The 16814-nt window shown below is 40.9% G+C and overlaps 1 protein-coding gene across 2 annotated transcripts; it reads right to left on the reverse strand.

Moving 5' to 3' along the window:
- Positions 1–371: 371 nt before the first annotated feature.
- si:dkey-174i8.1 (arylsulfatase I) lies at positions 372–4067 on the reverse strand. Of its 2 annotated transcripts, none has more exons than XM_051378859.1 (3): positions 3745–4067; positions 2664–2996; positions 372–2561 (listed from the first exon to the last, which is right to left on the reverse strand). In XM_051378859.1, the coding sequence occupies exons 1-3, from the start codon at positions 4044–4046 to the stop codon at positions 1475–1477; spliced, it is 1722 nt and encodes a 573-aa protein (XP_051234819.1). In that variant the 5' UTR covers positions 4047–4067; the 3' UTR covers positions 372–1474. The 2 variants fall into 2 exon arrangements, with proteins under 2 accessions (XP_051234819.1, XP_051234808.1); XM_051378848.1 differs by having other exon boundaries at positions 2664–3011.
- Positions 4068–16814: the final 12747 nt, after the last annotated feature.

The following is a 16814-nucleotide window of genomic DNA, read 5'->3' on the forward strand; positions in this document are numbered from 1 at the left end:
ACAGTGGCTTCCTCAGCCCAAAATAGTATTACCTCTATATCGGATTATACTGCATTTTACAATTTAGGTCCATTGCCAATGTGCCAACACAGGGTAGTGTACCCTTTATGTAGGCGTGTAGCATATAATGTTATGTTATGTTTCCCGAACCTAAGAGTATGCCACTGATTTAACTTTGCAATCCTATAACACTGTCAAACTCACAGTGGACAATAAAGAAAATAATTAAATAAATCAGCAATGCAGCAGAACCAGAAATATTTCATTTGGTACTAATTTTAGGGAAAATGGAAATTGTATGCTTACCTGCTAACAAACTTCACTTTAAATGTTCATGTGACCTGCAGTACACTGACCAAGTGTACCAATTTAACACTTTCTTGATTTTCCCTTTAATCAGTACCAAATCACAGTTTATGCCAGGAAACATCTTGGAAATTGTTAAAATAACAAAGCTGTCTTTTTCTGAGTGCCCAACAAGTTTGGTCCATGACTTTCTACAGAGATTGTGTGTAGTCATGAGATGCTAACATGGATTTTTTTGTTGTCATAATTTTATTTAGATCATTTGAATCCTTTTTCCAGCATAACACAGTAGATGAGTTAAGTAACATTCAAAAGTCCAGAAAAGACTGATAGTATCAGCTACTGAGCTTTTTTGTTAATTAGTCATTGCTGCTGGGACATTGTGTGGTGGTCAGAAGTCAGAATATGCACTACAGTATGAACAAAGTGAATGTGTATAACGCCTAAGAACAAAATGACAAGGTGACATTTGACAAATACATCCCCTGTGGGTGTCTTTGTGTCATCCTTAAAGGGTCCTCTCGGATGATTAGGAGATGAGACATCGAGAGGTCACTGTCTGTGCCTTTCTTCCTTTTCCCATCTCTTCAGGCTTCATGTCCACATGTATGCACTCTATTCAGTTCATGAATAGAGGCATACACGCACAATGACACACACGTTGCTCCCTATGCAGTCCAGCGCCAGCCCAAAGTCACCCTGCTTCAGCTTGGCCGCAGGACAGTGAGTGAGTCAGCTTGCTCAGCCAGCCACACAGCCCTGTCTGCTGTGTCTATCAGGCTGCCTGTTTATATGGCAACCTTCAGTATTTGATTGTGGCTCTATCTTGTCTGTTTTGACCTGCCTGCTTTGTCTCCATCTCTCTTTCCCTATCACTTCCTCCTGGTTAAGGTCTAAGAATGCTTCAAAGGATTGTCGAACAGTGTCTGAAACTCCCTACCTACACCAATTTCTGATGTTGCAATTGTCTGTGTCCGTTAATTTTTGCAACTTTCCAAATACGCCTCAGTGTACTGACGCAGTGAAAGACCTGGTGTTTGACGGAAGGGGTTTTTCCCTGAGCGTGGCTATTCAGAACATTAACATTGCCTTTGGGCGACACTTTGTACAACCTAGTTCGTTTGAAGCATACTGAACCCTTTCCAACTGATGTTGCTTGATGAGACATTTAGGAGAACAGGGTGTTCCTTTGTAGGCGTGACCCCACCTTCTTGAAGAGGGCTTTTAATTTACATACTTTGCAGTGCTTAATCTTCTTAATTTTTTCTTTCCTGACATTTTCCTCTCCACTATCCTTCTCCTGCCCCTCTAGGCCCAGCCAAGGGCTCCACACCCCTCCATGGAGCTCAGGGTCAGCCATAGGATCATCTGGTAGATTTCTGGCCATCACAGCTGTCTGGTTGTACTCTGCCAGCCTGGTAAGCAGATGTTTCACTATCTCTGGACGTGCTTCCGCTAGGTCTGATCTCTCGTAGGGGTCAGAGGTGACATTAAACAGCCAAACTGATTTCCCCAGCTTATTACGCCACTTCTCAAGTTTCTGCCATCGTTCTGGACCAACAGGAAGAGCTTGTGGTGGTATCCAGTCCCCATCACCCACATTTCCTGTCAGTAGCTTCCAGTCCCCAGCCCTTATCGCTGCCCTTATGGCTGTGTCCCAGATCCCAAAGCCATTGAGTACTAATGCCTTGTCATATGGCTCCCCGGGCTTCCTCGAGACTGGGTCAATGTTGAAAAGGATTTCAGTGCGAGGACAGCGCAGGCCCTCGCTGATGGTCCCCCACACATCATGACCATCTAGGCCACGATGAGACGACAGGGCCCCGGCCAGCCCAAGTAGTGTGGGATACCAGTCAGAAACATGGATCAGTGCTCTGCTGACTACACCCTTCCTCTTCAGGAGGGGACTATGGACAAAGCCCACAGCCCGGATGCCCCCTTCCCAGTAGGTCCCTTTGCCACCTCTCAGGGGCCAATTACTCCCCCCAGACAATGGCTGACCACCATTATCAGATGAGTAGATCAGTACTGAGTTTTGATAGAGCCCACTAGTCTTCAGTTCCTGGACCACTTTTCCAACCCCTTCATCCAGGCAGCTCAACATGGCTGCATAGTGGCGCCTGAGACGATTGCTCTGGGAATCGTAGTGGTGCAGAAAATGGTCCGGTACCTGCAAGGGTGTATGGGGAGCCTGAAGGGACAGATAGAGGAAGAGTGGTTTATCGGGGTCGTGGCTGCTGAGGATCTGCTTCACTCTGGTTGGAAAGGGGGAACATTGAAAGGTTTTTAAAGATTTTTTAAAAGTTTGTCTATCGATCAATCAAAATCTTTAATTTGGTTTATACCTTGATGCTCACCTCTCTATGTAGAGCAGAGTGGAGTAGTTGCCGGTCATCTCCCAGGCAGGTCTGTCTCCGTCATGTAGGTCAAATCCACAAGCTTCAGCCCCGTCACAGCTCTGATAAGAGAAGTGATCTCCACTGCCAGTCAGCGTGCCCAGGAAACTCTGGAAACCACGTCCTGTGGGTAAGCAACTCCGCCGGCAGAAGCCCAGGTGCCATTTCCCCACCATGTGTGTGGCATATCCAGCTTCAACTAGGCGCTCTGGTAGGGTTGGAATGTCCGAGGGCAGGCAGAGGGGTTGACGTGATCGGATGATTGAATGCTGGAGTCCAGTGTGAATTTGGTAGCTGTCAAGATAGTGTCTTGATAAGATGTATATCATAACACAATAATGGGAAATTTCAGAGTTTTAAGAAACATTTCACCCTTGCATACTCTGCATACACTGTAACACATCATCGAACCAAGATGTTTGGTTATTTTCAAGAATTATAATAAACTGCAATTTAACTTTTTTGTTGTAACCACTTTGAGTGAATCTGCAAAACTTCTGCCGAAATAATCTGCACTGTGTTGGGTCACTGTCTACATTTGGCCAATTATCCATAGGGATAATAAAACTTCAGCATCAAACAACAAAACAGACTCATAAATACAAGGTACTTTGCCAATAAATTGTAACTTATCAGTTTTGATATTGCTTTGATGTGAGGCATCTGTATGCTTCTCTAACATCACACACATAAAATAGTCTGTGAAACATTCCTGCTTTTCATAAATCAAACTGTACTTCTAAGCCTCAAAACACAAATTTATTCCAGTAAATCATAATTATTCTAGCCACAAAAGATATATACTTTTATATTGATCAGGTAAGTAATAATCTAGTGCTTGATATTTGCAAAATGGTACTTTTATTTGTCTTTTAATACCCTTACTTGTACTGGAAGCCCAAGACTGAATACACCACTGAAGATGTTCACAAAAGACAAAAAGCCTATAAAGCCTAAGAATTATTATATCATATGAGAAAAGATCCAGTAACTGAATCATTTCCCCATTGTAATAATGATGTACAGACAAGGAATTACTCACCGCCCTGTCATGAGTTGACTGCGAGAGGGTGAGCAGATAGGCTGGACGTAATAATTTTCAAGTTTGACCCCCTCTGCTGCCAGCTGGTCCAACACAGGAGTGTGGATGTCCGAGCCATGGTAGCCAATGTCTCCGTAACCTTGGTCATCCACCATGATAAAGACAAGGTGTGGGGGCCTGGACCCTTCCACCTCCTCTGTGCGGACACTGTCATCAACAGACTCGTGTTCACAGCAGGCAAGGCCACTGAGAAAGGTCACCCCAATCACCAGGAAAAGCACAGGGCGGATTTCCCCCCTCATCTCTAGCAATGCTCTGTAGCTGTTTACTAAAGTCTGATTTTGTCTATTTTCTGTTCTGCTTACTCTGCAGTCAACAAATCTCAAGCCGGATCGCTTCTGCAAAAAAATGGGGAGATCTGTCTGTCCGAGGAGCCCGTCCAAAAGTCTTATCTGTCCATTAAGTAACAGTTGTCGTCTTTCTCTGGGGCTTATTCTTGGTTTTGTGGGATGGGGCTGAGCTGGTGCCAGCTGCTATGGTGGGTGGAGAAAAACTGCTCTCTCTAAGATGGGCAAGAAGGTGGTAAAGAAGTGTGTGCGTGCGAGAGAGGCGTTCGTCTTTGCAGTACCTTGCTACATTCCTCTGTACTTTCAGGCGCCTCATGCAATGGCTGAGAAGACCTGGGCTACTGAAATACACTTACACACAAACTCAAACACACACACACCAAACAGACATACATATACTATACAGACAGATATTGTATTCGTGGCAAAAAACACCTAAGTACGAGATCAGCTCAACTTTTGGTCATAAAGGTACAAATAAGCTCTGCATTTATTGCCAACATCACAGAAAGAAGCGTTGGGTAAAAACAAAAAGTTTAAATGTAAATTATGGCAAACCAAAAAAGTGTTTTTTGGAATGTCGTTCATAAAAGACATTTTAACATGTCAAAGTGTGACAGGTGTAAGTAACATTAAATGTTGCATTGCCCTGCAATAATTACTCAATCATCGTTAATGCACCTGTGCTTTTCCTGCTATTAAGACAAAATGTCACACTTGGAAATTAAGAAACAAGCATGTTTTGATTCCAACAGGTTAGCAAGATTAATTCAGAAAGTAAAAAAAAAACATGTAACGTACAAAATGGACAGAGTTCTGACAGGGAAGAAGAGAAATCAAGCAAACAAATCAAAACAAAGACAACTACCAATGCTCTCAATTCCCCTGTGTCATGATTGATAAAAGTCGTGAACCCAAATACAAGACACTGATTCAGAGTTTTGGTGAAGTTAAGTAGGTTTTAATTCAACAATGGTGATGATGATGATGATGAAGATGGTGATAATAATGATGAGAGGGTTGAGGAGATGGCTTACTGAAGATGGCTGATGGCTGGTAGGTGGCTGGCATACAGGGGTGAGGTATAGAATAAGAGTTGCAGTTAACTAAGAGTGTGACATAAACTAAGAAATTACTTTGACTACTCAAACCACTAAGGCACAAGAAAAGGCTATCATACTCCCACTGTTGAGAGACTGACAATCTGGCAGTGATTAGTAGTCGGAAAACCGGAGTAGATATACTGTTGGGTTGATGAGTTGATTGTAGATAGGTGAGTGACAGACAGTAGCATAGGAGACACAGGGGAGGGGGAAACACAAGTGAAAAGGCAAGGGTACAGCCATGGCCATGACACCACGTGCGTAAAAACCTTGGTCAAAGTTTAAACTTTTCACTTGCAAACCAGAAACTAAGCAAGCATTTTTCTTGTACAAAGTAGGTAATGAGAGGAAGTGTTTGTGTTCCACTACTCTCGATAATCCACAGACCTCACTGTAACTGTTTTCATAGGGACTATATTAATAGGGACTATATAAAAATAATATTCCACTGACTTCCATTGCCTTGGGGCTGCAGATAAAACATTTCAAAACATGGACAAATAACATAGCTAGAAACCACTAGAGATAAAGGAAGAGTAAAAATATGCTTTCTTGTCACTTTTTGAAACTGACTATTTACTGTTGATTCATAATAAAGCAATATGTCTTACTATTACTGGTACCACCATTGTTAACACAATTACTGTCACTAATACTGTCATTACTGCTATTCTTTCTGACAGACAGAATAGAATAGCAGTGCTATTAAATTGCAGCTAATATTTCCACTGCGATTTCCCGTACTGCTTATTTCAAAACATACTATAAATCCCTGATTAAAGTCAACTCCTGCCATCTTTCTTTTATTGCTTGACACTGCTCAATTAATAAAGCCACCTGATGACAATTACTGTCGGTGCCGGAGCAGTGAAACCAATCTGACTAGGGAGGAACATCCGGCGTTGTGATGAGAATGTGTATCGACCGCTGGGCTCTTAGCCTTAACCTCACTGCCATCTCCTTCCCATAATACTGGGAGGAAATCGATGCCTAAAATACGAGTCCATTTCCTACATTGTAGAAGCAAACTCATGTTGCCTTTCCCGGTGGGAAATTTCACAGGCTTTTTGTCCACAGTGAGATTCAGGCATGTGCTGGAAAGGTTGAGATCTATGGCAGGAGAGGGAAAGATGACAATGAGGTAAGAATGAGACTGACAAAGCAGGTGGGGGGCGATACATTGAAGTGGATGAGATAGAAGAAGTGGAGGGAAAATATATAACTTTAAAAGATAAATTGAGCAATAAGTAAAAAGGACAACAAGAAAAAATGGATAGGAGTGAGACAGAATAATGTGTGAGTGAGAAAAAGAAAGCTTCACTGTCTAAGAGTACAGCATAAACAAAGTGGCATAAAAGGAGCAGTCACTCTTGCTGTGTATGTACGTCTGGGTGTAGCCATCAGTTTGCCTCAGGGAAATGCGGGGCGACATGAACTCCGTTTTACCGCTAAGAGGGGGGAGGAGAGGGAGGAGGGCTGTAAAAATGGAAAGTGACAAATGTCTTCTTGAGGAGTAGAGAGGGCAAGAGATTGTTTTCTTTCCTCAACGGCAATTTAGAGGAGTAACAAAGAGATATTAGCAAAAACTTGTTATAGCTTTCTTTATATATACTGTGTTGCCTGCAGAGATGCACTGTAAAGGGCCACCATGATGAACACTTAACTTTTTATGTTTTCAAAGAAAGATTTATGTGATGTCTAAAATAAAATAAATATTTCAAAAGTAATGTAAAAGGGCTCCATTTTTAAATAGAACTTTCTTTTTTGCTCCGGTTTCAGGGCTGTACTTTACACTGCATTTTCAAGAAATGCCAATCCATGGAAAATACACTGCAGTAAAGAGGAAATTGGTCAGAGTGTCTGTGTAGAACGAAGGATGCAATGTATAGCCCTGTGTGTATTTGTACAGTGTGGTTGCATGTGAACGTGTGTCTGCGGGTGTGTTGGTGTGTTTTGGAAAAGGCAGTGGTGCAGAGTAAAAGAGAGTAGCAGTGGGTGTGATTTATTCATGACGACGAACAAGTGACTCACTCGATCTGGAGCCACTCTGTTAAGTTAGAGTTAAAGTGTGTGTGTGTGTGTGTGTGCGCGCGTGTCAAACTGCGTCTGAGTTCAAGCCGATCATACAACGTAAAAATAAAAAGCCCTATTTCTATATTAAAAAGTCCCCGTCTAAGATTTGTTTTGGTATTTCAAATAGTCCGCCATAAGCACAGATGTAATCATGGATGCGGGTCAGTGCTAGCTAATGGAAAATGATCTCATTGATACTTAAGGATACCTGCCAGGGCTGGCTTCAAATCAATATAAAAGATGCATTAAAAACTGAACCTGTCAACTTTGCATGTTGACTGGTCTAAATGACAGCAACAGTTAAACTAACTAAGTCAGTTTTTACCAGCACTATCACAGTATTACCAGGGCATTGTACTTCAGACCAACACTGTACTGTCAAAGTACCATCCCATAGTAGTTTAATATAATAGTAGAAAAAGACCATGACTTTATAGCGTTATGTACATACTACTCTGTAGCTACTATGTTGTATGAACTGTACAAACAGTAGAAATATATCCAGCAAATAAGAAAAGAGTAGAGCCATGTCTATTTTGATATTTCTGGAAACCATAGTCTTTATGTTGAATTTAAACATTAATTTAGCATTTTAGCATCGGTAGTGTTCACAAAACAGTGAAAAAATCTCTCAAAGACGGACATCGACAGTGGTAATGTGGTGTTCTGAAGTCGATTGGCTAATATTTAACCTTTGCTGCAGCGTACAGGAATGTGGCTTGTCCAGATAGCATCAGCATCAGGTTTTACTTGCTGACACTGCACTTTTACAACAGCTGAAATGATGCCAATAATTACGTAAAATACAAAGTATTTTTTAATAATAGTTTATAGCTAGCAGTTAGCTAAAAGCTAATGTTAGCTGCTAGCTGTAGTTTCAGTTAACAATAGAGATTTGTTATCTCGCTAACATAGAGCTAGCATTTTTACTTTTTGACAATATCTCCCTATAATGGTAGTTAGTGGAGAGTTTAGATAAAAAGCCAGGTAGTTTCTCACAGGTGTTAGAGGAGACGAAACTAGAACTATAAGGAGAACTAGAAAATTCCTAAAGAAATTTTGAGTGTGCCTGTCTCTGGCCCATATATCAATACCTTGTTACACTCTGTAGCATGCTAGCTAGCTAGCGCTAGCATATTAATACCTTGTCAACTTCTCTAGCTAGCGCTAGCATATTATTACCAGAGCCCGTCTACAGACAGCCTGGCCACTCCCTATTAAGTCCCATTGTACCGAATTTTGGTTGCAGTTCCACCAGGGTTCCACTGGGGGCGATCGCCCATGAGTGCAAAATGAATATGAGTCTATTGAGCAAGAAATCTCAGATTTGATTGTAGTTTTTGCAAGTTCAACATGGGTTATTGGTCGAAAGTTGAATGAACGAGTACTTATGACCTTTCGATTTCTTACAGGTTGAGTTGTTGTTGCCCATAACACGCTAGCATTCTGCTAATGAACGCTGATTGGTCGGTGAAGGACTGATTATGACCAGAGATCCCGCTTGATGGCATCGTGGCATCCGAAGCGGGACATAGATATTTCGGAGTGGTGTTTAAAACAGCAAAACAAAAACTCTTTCTAGCACGTGTATTGACAGGGAGAGCCTAACCTGTGTCAGCTGTGTTGTCGATGCCTCGAGAGAAAAGGAAGTGCCGAGTGCGAAAGCACAAAGTGACTCAAGGCTTGCCATAAAGCGGTATCTCTGGCCGTACGATGTGTATGACGTCATTGACATTTTAAAAGACTTTTTTAAGCAAATAAGTGACTCTAAAAAATCTAACACCCAGCAATGTGTAATTTCTTTGCATCCCCTTTCGAATGCAACAGTCAAATTACTAGACAAACAATTATATCCTGAGAAAAGTGGATTTTGAGGGGTATAGCTCCATAGAGCTCCATTCATTCTGCACTCATCCTGTGAGCGCCCTCATATGGAACCAGAGTGGAACTGCAACAGTTCAGAAGCCGGAAGTTTACCGAGAGTGGAACTTCTCCCCTTATTAGACATTCTCTGTTAATACCTTAAATACTCCTCTGTAGCTAGCTATGTGTGTGCGTGTATGTGTATGTGAGAGGAAGGTTTTCGTTGTCGTGCCAACCAGGGGAGGCCACAGCAGCTGCGCGCTTTCTCTCTGTCTCTCACTCCTGAGAGAGCCAGAAAATCTCAGAATGAACCCCCTCGAACCATTGGCCAGGATTGACCAAAAAACAACAGAAATGAAAACCGAAAAGACCGTGAGCATCGTCATCTTGTTGACCATAGGACTGCCGAGTTTCATTGGCTAAACTTAAAAAATGTGACCTCGGGAGACTGAGGAAGGAATGGTGCAACAAGCTCCTTTCAAAATTTCTCCTCTACAATTAACATGGGAGTAGATGGGGCCGTGAGAGGGTGTTGCTGGCGCATCAGTGCGTTTCCCGCCAAAACTATTTGTCTGACAGCTTCAGCAGTGTTATCACTGTGACCCCAACGGATTTACCTACGTTTCTATCTATAAATTATTTCTGTACAGTGACATTTCTCTCTCTCTACACTCTAGTGATAATGTCTCGCACTCTAGCTGTGAGAATTCTACCAATACACACCCATTCATTTTTTTGGCGATTTATCGGCAAACTGTTTGGTGAGAAAAGTCACAGCACTAATGTCCCCACCGAGCCGCATGTCTTGGTACCTTTTTTGTGTATGTGCGACCAAAACTGCAGGAGGAGTAGTCGACCGAAAAACGTAAGGAAGAATAATAATAAGTATGAGCAATAATAGTAGTGTGCTTTCCAGGCACACTAATGACTAGGGGAGTAACATATAGCAGGGGGCTAGAAATATATGACTTAGAAATAAATGCTATTGTTGCTCTTTATCTGCTGGATGTAAATAGGCAGCTGCTGATAGTTCACCATATCAACTATTAAAAGATGACATCATTTTGACCAGATGACGACACTATAAAGGATTCATAGGTCAGAAGGTCATCAGAGTTATTTCAATTCATCCTGAGAGAAACCTGAACCAAATTCCATGGCCTTATGGTTGAGATGTTTCACTTAAACCCACATATGCCAACTTTGTGGTGGAGCTAGAGGAAAAGTCGGGGAATCACCAGAGTCAGTAGGGACCATGAATGTCTGGAAAAGTTGGGAGATCACTAAGTTACTATGTCTTGGCACTATTTGCTGTACCAAATGGTAATGGAAATCAATACAACAGTTGTTCGACTATTTTAGTAAAACCCCAAAGTGTCAACCTCATGGTGGCACAGAAGAAAAGTCAAGGAATCAACAAAGTCAGTAGGCTTTAACCACTGGGCACCATGAATGTCTGTACAAAATGTAAACTCAATCTATAGTTGCTGAGATATTTCAGTCTGAGCTACTACAGTATATACAGTATGTGTATGTATGTATCTATACATACAGTACATACATATAGCAACAAATATCCATCCATCCATCTATTCATTGACTTGACAATTACTTGCTGTGTGATACACTGAAAATATATACTGTCTATACACTCAGACAATATAATCTAAGGCTGGGTGGTCCAAAGTTACACCTGTGTCTCAGTACACCAGTGAAACTGGCAGACGTGGGCTCTGAGACATAACACAAACATTGTCACTCCCACCTGCCCTGAAGGTGACACGGACAGACACCCTGGCTCGACTGCTCCTGAAATACTCGAGGATCATTTTCCAGCCGGCAGACACTCAATCCACTCCCTATTCTCCTCACCTTACTCAGTGATAGATTGACAAGATGAGGGTGAGGGGGTGGGGGACTACGTGGTCTCATCACATCAAACAAACCGCCCACATCGAGGATACTGGTGGCCTTATGTCAAATCAACAAACTTTGAGTAAACTTTTCCTCCTCCTCCTCCTCCTCCTCCTCCTCCTCCTCCTCCTCTTCCTCTTTACAGTACCTCCTTGGCTGGGGCTGTTTCATCCTTTCAGACATTTCCCCTGAGGAGAGTGAGTGCTGGCTTTGACTCATCAAAAATGAAAGGGATTACACAAGCTCAATGTGTGTACAGTATGTGTTTGTGTGTGTGTGTGTGTGTGTGTGTGTGTGTGTGTGTGTGTGTGTGTGTGTGTGTGTGTGTGTGTTTGTGTGCACTGTGGCGGCACAGTCAGTGAAGAGTGCCACCTTGAGGATTGAAGGAATAATACATGCAGATTGATAGCAAAGATGATAAAGGAGGGATAATGAAAGGCCCTTCCATCCAAACACTATAGAAGCTGATTATACTAATTAGTATTAGTAGGAAGAATATATAGTAAATTAAGAAGTTTGGAATAGAAATTTGCAACACTTGAGGATGGTTTATACAATGTATGTGGGTGGATGTTAGCTGAGTATCTAAGTTTGCAAGTAGGTGAATTTATTACTTAAAATTACTAATTGATTAATACATTAATTAATTATTCACACTTTAAAGAAGGTTTAATTTCAAAGTTGAAAATGCCAAATTAGCTAAAATAAGTTATTTTTTTCTTAACAGGCTCACTATGGTCTTTTTAGAAAGATGTTGCAGTGTGTGTGCACACCCCACCCCAGCTAGTTAAGGACAAAAGCAGCATACAAAGGAAAAAAGAGAGGTAGCTTTCACACTAAATATTTTAAAGTTTAATGAGACAACATTCTAACCATTAAAGTCAGACAAACATCCATATGAAAATAAGAGCAGACTACAAAACCCATTATCCCAGTCAATTATTTGTATTGTGTGATCTAATTGTAAGTGGAGCTGTCATTTTTGTCGGTACACATATAGCTTTTCTTTCACATGAACGTTTGCCTGATGAAGATATTGATGGTCGAAATGTTGCAAAGTTTGGGAGCTTCAGGGTCCCGTTTTCTTTTTCAGTATTAAAAAGCTAAAAACCATCCACCTGTGATGGCAGCTACTGTCACAGCAGTCATAGTTAGTCACTTAGTTTTGTGTAACCTTTATTTTAACTTTAAATAAAGTGTGGTGAATGTTTGTGTCTGGATTTAAGATTATTTTAGATTGGGAGAGGTCGGCCACCCACCTCTCTCTTATTTTTTTCTTATAAAAATGTCACGTTAACTCTTTATTAGCATTGGCCTAACAAGGTTCAGGGTGATTTAAAACAGTAAACGTCAATATTACTATATTCATCATGGAGAACATTAATACACAAATACTGATAAAGGATGATTGTTTACTTATGCCAATGATTAGTTTCCAGATTCATATAAATGATACAGTATCTAGCAGGAAAGAAGGGAGGACACTGACACACCATAGCAACCAGTGAATGGAACTATCCATCTGGTTTTGTCTTTGACCTATCATAGCTTGGTTAGAGTTCAATGTTGCATAACATATTTTTTCCACCATTGTTTTGTGCGAGTTTTCAGGTGTATGTGTGACTCACTGGCGGCAGCACACAGAGATTATGAGGGGCCACCTGGTGTGATGCTGCCTCTGTGTCAAGAAGCAGATGACACAGGACTCATCTCTTGGGAGTCCTGGGAGATGCTGCACAGTCTGTCTCAAACTAGGGTCAGGAGTTCAGCGTATGAGGGGGTAACAGGCTGGAGGCATACAACAAGAGAGTCAGTGGGAAGGAAAAATCAAGGGATTGCAATTAGAGACATAACTTTTTGCCAACACACATCCCATACAGTAAAGAAGAGCTTGCCAGACACCAACAAACTAAACTTATTTAAACATTTTCTGCAAGTGGAAGAGTGAGCAATGAAGAGAGCAGATCACATACTGTATGTGACAGAGGCCTGAAATGGTGTGATCACAAGCTCCACATATATTATTATTTAGTGAATCAGAAGTATAATTACATTGTACACAAAGTCTGACATCAAAAAAAAAAATAAAAAATACAACAAGGATGGCACTATCAACTGTATTGTGAGAATGGAATCTGAGTCAGATTAAACAATATAATTCATTCTCAAGAAGAAATCTGGCAAAATATGGACCTTTAAAAATATATTGTAAAATATCAGAATTATACCTCCTTCAAAAGGAAAACGTTTTAATTTGACATTTAAAAAAAAGTGATACTCTCCAGGGTCATATAAAATGCCTATTCCCAAAAGGGTACAGTATGGTGTTGAGTACAATATGTTCTCTTTGCTTCAGTAAAATTAAATTTTAAATGTTTTACCTTCACTCCACCTTTTGGATGTGCACAGAATCTAAACATTCCTGCTTAAAAGAAACCAGTCTCACATAAATGACACAAATGTTAAATAGTCATCATCCGTACTTTCTACTTTTATTAAACATATGTGCTATTCACTTTTCTAAAAGCTCAGCTTACATTGTGTTTATTAGTATGGAAGTCTCATCTTCACCTCATCCAGGCCCAGGGGGCAGGGCTGGCAGTGGCTGGTTGGTCGTGTCTGCCATGCTGGCATAAATGCCTCAGTAAAAGGCCACTGGGTATGTGCCTGCTGCTACTCAACAAATCTGTCTGTCAAAGTTGTCTTGGGAAGGCAAGATGGCCAACAGAGAGGTCATTAAATAGAAAAATGAGAGCGAGAGAGAGAAACTGTCTAACACTCTTCACAGTAAAAACGGCTGAAAAGGAGAAAATAAAACACACCATGAAACAGTGACAGCAAAAACCTTTAAAGGAGAGATAGGCAGGCACAAAGTAATTAAAGGGGGACATGAGAGGGGTGAAGCAGTCGTCTCACTTAACAGTTCTCCCATGTCCACAGGAAAAAACACTGAGCTTCCTCCATTTCCTGTGTTAAAGCAACAATCTACAAATCTTTGCTCTACTCCTAGCACCACTGTAATTAATGTTGCTGCCACAGCACAATAGAAAGCATATGGAATCAAAAATATATGGAGCCACAGGGGAAAGTAAAACATCTCAGCCATGCTGCTGCATATGGATTTTGACCTTTTTATTTTTCTTGAAAGACAGCCAACTTCTGTCCTGGGCAAAGTGACTTATCAGACCTCTTCTGACTTGTTGTGGGACTGCCTACTGAAAGCCTCTGCAATGTAGTGCTTGTTTACTTTGACAGGGAAACTGTCACTGACAGCATACAGCAGAATTGTATATTCTTAGACTTCTCACTCCTCTAATGGCAGTGTTTGTGTGGAGACTTTTTCGTCTGATTGCTCACAAAGTTAGAGGATATTTCAAGTTTCTTACAATAATACTGAGACAGCATTATGGTTTAGTTTTTTAGATTTTGAAGGATGTAAGAATTTGAACAATAGTGTTAGAAATGTATGTAAAACACTGTCTGTAGCCTAATAATCTCAGTATAGCTAAAACCAGAGGTGGAAGAAGTATTCAGATTTTACTTAATAAAAAGTATACATACTGCAGTATAAAAAACACTCATTAACACTGTTAAAAGTAAAAGTCTTACTTAAGTAAAAATAAAAAGTGCTAGAAGGCCCACTAAAGCTGGTTGATGTGGGGCTAATTTGAATTACTTTATATACTGCTAGGTAGCTTAACCTTTAACTATATGATAATGTATTCATTGATTTTTATTTTGTATGAATTATATAAATCTGCAAAGTAACTAGTAACTAAAGCTATGCTTTAACTGCAGTGTTCTGTTAGCTCTGATATCGTCTCCATAAAGAGAGGGTGAGAGTGTCTGACCCAGGACTGATCTTGGTTACTATCCTGAGGTCTGGAGACAGCTGCAGGGCAAGGCTGCCAAAGGGAGCAGCTATCATTGGTAACCTCCTGCTGCATTGATAATGGCAGCGTTGCTTTTCTAGCAAGGGGGATCATCCAGCCTCAATCAACAGGTTTAAAGGACTGTCAATGCCCCAAAGGAAAATACAATGTAGTCGAAGCAAATTTACGTGCTGAGACTGTGTGCCATGGAGATTGCGTTGTTTATTTGTGTTTTTGTAGTACTTATTTTAGATTACAATTAGAGTTTTAAGTGTAAGTTGTACATAAGATGTACATAAAACAAGAACGATAAGGACCAGGAGGGAAGAAGAGATAGGAGAAAGATTAAAAAAAAAAAGTTAGAACCAAAGTAAAAGTGGGTCATGGGCTTCATTATTTAAATGTTTCAAAAACGTATGGCCATTTTGTCTGATATGACCACATATGTTGCTTTGTTTCACCTGTACAGTGGTTATAAAAATGGGTGCAACTAGAATAAGCTACAGAATCAATATCAACTATATTTAAGAAGAAAAATGCAGGAAAATGTAATATAAGCTTAAAATTGAGAGTTTAAATGTGCGTATGAAAATGTTTTCAACATTATTTCAAAATCAAAATGCATAAAACTGGCAATGTACCAGTTTGAACCTGACCGAATGTTACTGGAGCTGTAAATCTGAAACGTTTTTTAGCCATGCCAGTAGCGTAGCTCTTGGGATGGCAATGTCAGTCTGCCAGTTTGTTGGTCTTTCCAACACTTCGGTCCAGACTTAAATATCTTAACATCTAGTGTATGAATTCCATCCATGGTGCCACAAGGATGAATTATATTGACATTGGTGATCCCTTCATTTTTCCATCAGGTCAAAAGTTTAATTTTTCCAGTACAAATACTGTCATCAACCTCAGTTGTACTTTGTGTTTAGTAACTAACATGCTTAACTAAGATGGTGAACATCATTTGCATTGTCATTAAGAGCATGCTAACGTGCTGATGTTAGAATTTTAGAACAAAGTACCACTGTGCCTCATACAGCTTCACAGAGTTGAGGGCATAGACCCTTAGTCTTGTTTGTATGAGTGTTAAATATCTTTGTTCAGACTCTCCACAGCTGCCACCACATGTAAGAGTTTGGCTGGGGTGTAAGAATGCGGGGTCCGATTGTGACAGATTCCTGGATATAAAGGTAAATATGTGCCAGGATTAAACTATGTCGGCCTACCAGGAGAGATATTATCATGTCTCTGTGATTTTTTAGTCTACACCACAAGAAACCGTTTCACAAAACAACATTTGTTTTTCTTGTGTCTTCAGGTGGGACATATTTCAATGTAGCTATGCAGGCTGTTGATCCAGAGCTTGCGTAAGTATTTATCCTAAAGGCTCTATGATGACAACCTAGAATGTCTTCAGATACAGAGCAGCTGGCAGGATACACAGCAGCCTCAGCAGTTATGATCAGCCCAGTCATTGTCTACATCAAGCACTTCTAAACTAAATCGAAGCAAAGTTGAATGTAACTAATCAAGAGATGAATGTCCTATCACGGCAAGTCTCAGCCCTGAGATTTGAGAGTCTGGCTATGACTAAAAGTTACTAATGACCTCAATGCTGTAAAGCCCGATAGGAAACAGTGCCATTTGGATGTTCTGAATGTTAACTTTCCCTTGGTCTGCAGACAAACAGGCAAAGCAACGGAGATGGTGGTGGTGTACTATTTTCGGAGAGGCTATCAGCAACCTAGTGACATAGGTCTGAGTGACGGGACAAGTGTTGCATTGGACCCTCCCCTCACTCATTTGGGGCAGGCATTCCTCAGTGTAAGCAGACACAGACCCCCCCACCCCCCATATTTCTCTCTCCTTCTCTCTCTCTCTCTCTCTCCTTTGGCCTG

The sequence above is a fragment of the Dicentrarchus labrax genome, unplaced genomic scaffold (assembly GCF_905237075.1).
Source record: "Dicentrarchus labrax unplaced genomic scaffold, dlabrax2021, whole genome shotgun sequence".
NCBI classification, from domain to species: Eukaryota; Metazoa; Chordata; class Actinopteri; family Moronidae; genus Dicentrarchus; species Dicentrarchus labrax.

Coding starts and splice junctions, on each gene's coding strand:
- si:dkey-174i8.1 (XM_051378848.1), bottom strand. CDS start 4,046: ATGAGGGGGGAAATCCGCCCTGTGCTTTTCCTGGTGATTGGGGTGACC. Junction 3,012..3,744: donor AGTCAACTCATGACAGGGCG/GTGAGTAATTCC, acceptor CATCTTATCAAG/ACACTATCTTGACAGCTACC. Junction 2,562..2,663: donor ACTCTGCTCTACATAGAGAG/GTGAGCATCAAG, acceptor CTTTCCAACCAG/AGTGAAGCAGATCCTCAGCA.